This window comes from Bison bison, unplaced genomic scaffold (assembly GCF_000754665.1).
Source record: "Bison bison bison isolate TAMUID 2011002044 unplaced genomic scaffold, Bison_UMD1.0 scf7180017864107, whole genome shotgun sequence".
In the NCBI taxonomy this organism is placed as follows: domain Eukaryota; kingdom Metazoa; phylum Chordata; class Mammalia; order Artiodactyla; family Bovidae; genus Bison; species Bison bison.
Genome location: NW_011494679.1, coordinates 41,302 through 48,011, shown reverse-complemented (window position 1 = coordinate 48,011; position 6,710 = coordinate 41,302). Strand labels below are relative to the sequence as shown.

General features: G+C 43.8%; 1 protein-coding gene across 1 annotated transcript in view; it reads left to right on the top strand.

Annotated features, from left to right (window-relative positions):
* Positions 1-3,715, top strand: part of MMP1 (matrix metallopeptidase 1 (interstitial collagenase)) — an 11,792-nt gene extending 8,077 nt beyond the window's left edge. Inside the window, exons 8-10 of the mRNA XM_010838867.1 lie at positions 2,068-2,230; positions 2,724-2,827; positions 3,004-3,715. Of these exons, the coding sequence (XP_010837169.1) occupies positions 2,068-2,230; positions 2,724-2,827; positions 3,004-3,113 (377 nt within the window). The 3' untranslated portion in view covers positions 3,114-3,715. The remainder of the gene's footprint in view (positions 1-2,067; positions 2,231-2,723; positions 2,828-3,003) is intronic.
* Positions 3,716-6,710: the final 2,995 nt, after the last annotated feature.

The window sequence follows — 6,710 nt, the reverse complement described above, 5'->3', positions numbered from 1 at the left end:
TGTATTTGATCAAAACCTTTTTTTTTTCAAATTAGGTTCTACATGCGCACAAATCCCTTGTACCCAGAAGTGGAGCTCAATTTCATCTCTGTTTTCTGGCCACAACTCCCAAATGGACTTCAAGCTGCTTATGAGGTTGCCGACAGGGATGAGGTCCGGTTTTTCAAAGGTAATACTTTCAATTTTTGTTGTTCTTTAGTCACTAAGTCACATCTGACTCTTGCAACCCCATGGATTGTAGTCTGCCGGGCTCCTCTGTCCAATTAGCTCTCAGTTTTTACCAGTTGGGGCTTCCCTGGTGGCTCAGAGGGTAAAGCATTTGCCTGCAATGCGGGAGACCCAGGTTCCATCCCTGGGTGGGAAGATCCCCTGGAGAAGCGAATGGCAGCCCACTCCAGTATTCTTGCCTAGAAAATCCCATGGACAGAGGAGCCTGGTGGGCTACAGTCCACTTGGTCACAGAGTCAGACATGACTGAGCGACTTCACTTTCACTTTTTACCAATTAAGTTTTCTTCTGCTTTGGGGTTCATGTATGAGATTACTACTGACTTTCTTTCCATGGACTTTGACAAACTGAGCAGTCATACCATGTCAGTGGGAGTCCATCCCCTTAGCTAAGAATTGCAGAGTGCATTTCTAAGGGAAAAAATTTGAGACACAGATTTCCTGGCTTGTTGGTGAATCTGGACTTACGAAAGGATTTTCTGTGCAAACTATGTATTTTAAATCCTCTCCACCTCCCTGGGGTGTCCAGGAATAAAACTGAGAGGAACATTGGAGTCGCTTGGTTTCCTAGAGCCTGTTTTCCGCCAGTTGCTTTCCTGAAAGGAGAAGCTGCCTCACGACAGCCAGATGGGGGCTCTGCAACCTTGCCATCAGAGTATGCCTTGCAGACCAGCTGCGTTGACGCTGTCCTAGGTCTGTGAGAATCACAGAATCTCACTTAGCATAAGGCCCACAAAGTCTACCTTATGTCGTCAGATCCTACTCCAGACCTTCTTGAATGTTACCAAGATTCCCAGGCAATTCATATGAACTTAAAGTGTGAAAAGTCCTTAATTACCACGAATTGAATGAGGCAAACTTTTTGATTCTATCAGAATAAAACCCCAATCCAATGATCAGCTCCTTACTTTGACAACACTATGCCAAGGAACAGTTTTTCTGCAAATATATGATTGGCATAGTTATAGACAAACATGAAGACACCCGACCCAGTAATACTCTCAAGGCAAAGAACTGAAAACAATTCAGATGGGCAACAAACTTTGAAATGAGCTTTCTAGCTCTTTTATAATGAAAATAAATAGGATTTTAGATACACAAAATTTCAAAGTGCCCCCCCTCCCCGAGGGATAAATAAAAATATTTGTGCAATAAGAACAATGCTGGCTTCAAGATGTAAGACCAGTTTTATCTGACTTGGGGTTTACTAAGTATTGGAGAAGGAAAAGGCTACCCACTCCAGTATTCTGACATGGAGAATTCCATGGACTATAGTCCATGGGGTCACAAAAAGTCAGACACGGCTGAGCAGCTTTCACTTCACTTACTGAGTGAAACGTGCAGAATCTGGACACAGCCTACATTTAAGGATTTGGAACCGTCTTCTAGTTAGATGTAATGATTTCTACCCAGGGTCGCAAGTCATTACAAACTGTGAGTCATTACAACCCTCTGGCCTTTAGGATACCTTGGGGTGAACTTCTGCAGCCTGTGGGCAACCTGGAGAAGCAAAGATTTCTATCTCTGTGGTGGCATGATGAACTCTTCAGTTGTTTGAACTTTGGAAAGAGGTCCCCAGCTCCATAAACCAGTCATTCCCAAGGCTCGCTACAGATTAGAATCATCCAGGAAAAAAAAACTTAAATATACTAATTTAATTGGTCTGGGGTAGGATACCAGCATCAGTATTCAGAAAAAAACAAAAAAATCTCCCTAAATGATTCTGATGTGAAGTGGGGACACTGCCCTCGCACGTGAGAGTAAGCATTTAGCTGGAGATCTGCTTCCTGTCTACTGGTGCCCTTGGCAAGGGTTTTCATCCCGGTTTCTTGATTGGCAGGTAACAAGTACTGGGCCGTTAAGGGGCAGGATGTGCTCCGCGGATACCCCAGGGACATCTACAGATCCTTTGGCTTTCCGAGAACGGTGAAGAGCATCGATGCCGCTGTTTCTGAGGAAGATACTGGGAAAACATACTTCTTTGTTGCCAACAAATGCTGGAGGTAAAGGCTGGGTGCAGAACACGGGAGGACACCTGTCCTTTCTACGTGGAAGTTGCTAGACTGACTCATTTAAGACACAGGTCTCATACTGCCTGGGCTGGCTGCCTTTGCTGTGAACGGCAGTAGCTTGTCTAGTTACAGAGTCTATTGACCAGTAATGATCATATCTGTCCTAGAAATCCAGGAAGAACGTGAGCCTAAATTGAGAAAGATAATGTGAAGAGAAGGGCATTCATCTTCATAGAACTGCTGCAGCCACCAGGAACTTATCTTTCACTGCATTCGACATTAATGGCACCCACTGGAGAAATTAGAACTAGATGTTATAATTCAGAGGGACCTTTTAAATTTTCTAGTCCACCCAGCATCCTACTCACCTCATCTCACCTCCTATTTTATACATAATCTGTGAAAAAGTTTTTATTACGTTCTTGCTGATGAATTCCTATATCTTTAACAAATAGTTCTGACATTCCAATTATTTTTTGACCAGGTATGATGAATATAAACAGTCCATGGATGCAGGTTATCCCAAAATGATAGCAGAAGACTTTCCCGGAATTGGCAACAAAGTTGATGCTGTTTTCCAGAAAGGTGGTAAGTGAGTTTATATACTCCTCTCTTTTGTTGCCACAGAATATCATCAGTATTGTTATTTAGAACAGAAAATACCAAAAATATTTATTCTTACAAATGACTTGGATTTTTTAATAATTCAAGTTAAACCTAGAAATCATTTGTATAATATAATGTCTCCTTTGTTTTACTTCTAGGATTTTTCTATTTCTTCCATGGAAGAAGGCAATACAAATTTGATCCCAAAACTAAGAGAATTTTGACTCTTCTAAAAGCTAATAGCTGGTTCAACTGCAGAAAAAATTGACCAATGCTTACAAGGTTAAACAGAAAAGTATGTTGTACAAGTCTATGGAAGGTGTTTCCTGAAGAGCCATGTGTCGTGTTAGTCGCTCAGTCGTGTCCGACTCTTTGCGACCCCACGGACTGTAGCCCACCAGGCTCCTTTGTCCATGGATTCTCCAGGCAAGAATACTGGAGTGGGTTGCCATCTCCTTCTCCATGAAGAGCCATATATTTAAATAAAATAAAGTTATTAAGTATAATCTTATTTTAAAGTATAATCTTATTTATACCTCATTCAGCATTTTTTTATGATTTAGAATGTAATTTTTATATACTATATACTAGTGTAATTTAGTTCCACAAATGAGGCCTAACTAGGGTCAGGTTTATAGCTTATGGATTCATATGGGCCAGTTTTACAATGAGAGAAACTCTTCTGCAAAATATGAGACTCTGACATTGACAGTGGAAAACACTCTCCGTGATGTCTTCTCTCAGGAGAGAAAGAGACGAGATATGAGCCTTCACCATAGAAAACAATTCCGGAACGTATGAGCAACCACCACTACCATCCTGATACGCAAGGGACAACTTTGTTATAAAGTGTTTTACGTTTGAAATAAAGCCATCCCTGTCTCTACTGTTTCTAAAACTTTCTATTATGTTTGTTATGTTATTATTTCTGATTTTAAAGTCACTCAGAGATTTTCAAATTTGAAATAAGAATTAGACAACTATGCGATATATTCATGTGTGAAATGAGAGTAGATGAAAAGTTCAGATATTCTCCCTTCTCATGGAATTTACATCATACAGAAGGGGGGAGATCTATTTTCCATGCCCTCATAAGGGTTCCAAACTTGGTTTTAGGTAAGCTCAGTGACAGCATGGCAGTGCTTTCTAAGGGCCTGTCCTCTTCTCTCCTTCTGAGTACACGGAAGGGTTATATTTTCCACAGTTCAGTTCCCCTCAGTTGTGGAAGGGAGGAGTGGGAAGTGGCACCTGGATAGTCCTGGCCAGCAGAGTGTGCCCAGAAGTGACCACTGTCACTTCCGGATGGAAACCCTGGATGCCGGTGGAAACTTCTCCAGCGCTGTGGGATGCGTGCTCAGTCGTCAGTGTCCGACTCTTTGTGACCCCATGGACTGTAGCCCACCAGGCTCCTCTGTCCATGGGATTCTCCAGGCAAGAGTACTGGAGCGGGTTGCCATTCCCTCCTCCAGGGATCTTCCCAACCCAGACATCAAGCCAGTGTCTCCTGCATCTCCTGCATTGCAGGAGGATTCTTTATTGCCAAGCCACTGGGGAAGCCATTGTAGAAGCACAGTTTGAGAGAATTTCCACAAGGTTGAAGAAGCCTGAATTCTTGGGCCAGCACTCTGAACAGTCACCCAAAACCTCAGTAGATTTTGCTTAAGAAATAAACATTCATTGTGCTAAGCTACCAAGATTTTAGATTTTGTTAAAGCTATACAACTCGGAGAAGGCAATGGCACCCCACTTCAGAACTCTTGCCTGGAAAATCCCATGGATGGAGGAGCCTGGAAGGCTGCAGTCCATGGGGTCGCTAAGAGTCGGACACGACTGAGCGACTTCACTTTCAGTTTTCACTTTCATGCGTTGGAGAAGGAAATGGCAACCCACTCCAGTGTTCTTGCCTGGAGAATCCCAGGGACGGGGGAGCCTGGCAGGCTGCTGTCTATGGGGTCGCACAGAGTTGGATATGAATGAAGTGACTTAGGACTTAGCACCAGCATACAACTAGCTCTCCCAGAGGAACACTGTCCAGTTTCTCATGCCTTAGTTGGGAGGGTGTTAATGGAGACAGGAGTCCTATAGGTAGCCTCTGAGCCCTGTGAGCATCAGGCACACCTCGGAGGGTGCTCAGTGTTTGCATGCTCACTTCCTCAGTCGAGTCCCACCCTTTGCAACCCTGGGGACTGTAATCCACCAGACTTCTCTGTCCAGGGGATTTTCCAGACAAAAATTCTGGAGTGGGTTGTCATTTTCTCCTTCAGGGGATCTTCCCAACCCAAGGATTGAACCCATGCCTCCTGCATCTCTGCACTGCAGGTGGATTCTTTAGTACTGAGACATAGGAGAATTCCAGAATATTTACAGACTTCCAAGTACACAGAGAGTCTTGGGAATATTTTGAGGTGTTCACGATTCTGAGGCAGGCAGCTAAGTCAACAATTTGGAGAGCAGTATAACCTTACCTTTGGCTAGGTCCCTCTCATATTGAAATACAGCGTAATTGCAGAAAAGTGCACATGTAAATATTCCCATTGATGTGTTATCACAAAGTTAATAACTCCATGGAACCCTCAACCAGCTCAAGAAACAAAACATGACCAGTGTCAAGGAAGGGGAAATGTCTCCCTTACCTTTCCTTAGCCCTTGTGGCAGCACTAATAATTAAGTTGACATGAGACAGATTAACAGAAGAAAAAGACATTTAACTTAATGCATGCACAAGGAGGTGTCACAGAAATGAGACCTCAAACAGGCAGCTTTTTAAGATTAAGAAACAATAAATTTGTGAGGAATTGAGAAGACAAAGAAATTTAGTGAAGAATCTAAGGAGAGTTTGGTTCGGAGCAGTGAACCGAAGTCGCGAGTTTGAGTGTACAGGCTTCTAAGCCCTGCGAGTCCTGTGTCTGGTGATAAGGATGTCTCTCCATCCGCAGCTGCAGGGTGCCACCTGCTTTCAACTTGATCCTCCCTAAGTGCCGGTACAACAGCTGTTTATATGAGGACTCTCAAAATAATCTCCCTTTCAAATAGTGCCAGTTTAAAGGATTCATCATTTGGCCATTGATGAGTAGGATCCTATATTAATTTCAAATGGTGAGTCAAACCAACAAGTGTTTTATGTCTTAACCAAAGATGCAGGAGGCATCTCACAAGACAGTGTGTATCCCGCACACAATCCTGTCACGGCTCAGCTCGCTCTTAGCTCTTTCTCTAGAATAAGGGCCTGAAACAGGGATCTAGGTGCCTTCAGTGGGGGAGGAGTGCTCTCAAGAGGAGGGGAAAAAACACTTTAGAGCAGGAAAAAGCGAAAGAATGCTGAAGAATGGGATCTCAGACAGAGCTTTGCTTTGGTCTCATGGGCAAGGAACTCTGGAGCAAAACTGAATTACCGTTAGTCCTACCTTGAGGCAAAGGAACTAGCTTTTGCATCCCTGTGTCAACCGTTATCACTTGAGGCCTGGTTTGGGGAGACAGGTGTAGCTCCCAGGAAGGATGCTCTCACTCGGCAAAGTAACCGGGGACAACTGGGAGCTGTAGCAGCTGACCCTTGCGGTATCCACCAGGGCGCCAACGGGGAGCGCGGGCAGTGCCAAGAGCACTCTCTATACACTCTCTGTCCCCCAAAGAAACCACCGTGCCCCCACCTGCTAAGACCTTAGACTAAACTCACTCATTTTTAACTAAATTGATTCAAGCGTATATATTTTCTATCTGCCTTATTGTGTTGAACATTATCACTCTGCACTTTACCCACTGACTTTGGGTTGTTACCATTTGTTGTTGTTGTTGTTCAGTCACTAAGTCGTGTCTGACTCTTTGCGACCCCGTGGACTGTAGCTCACCAGGCTCCTCTGTCCGTGAG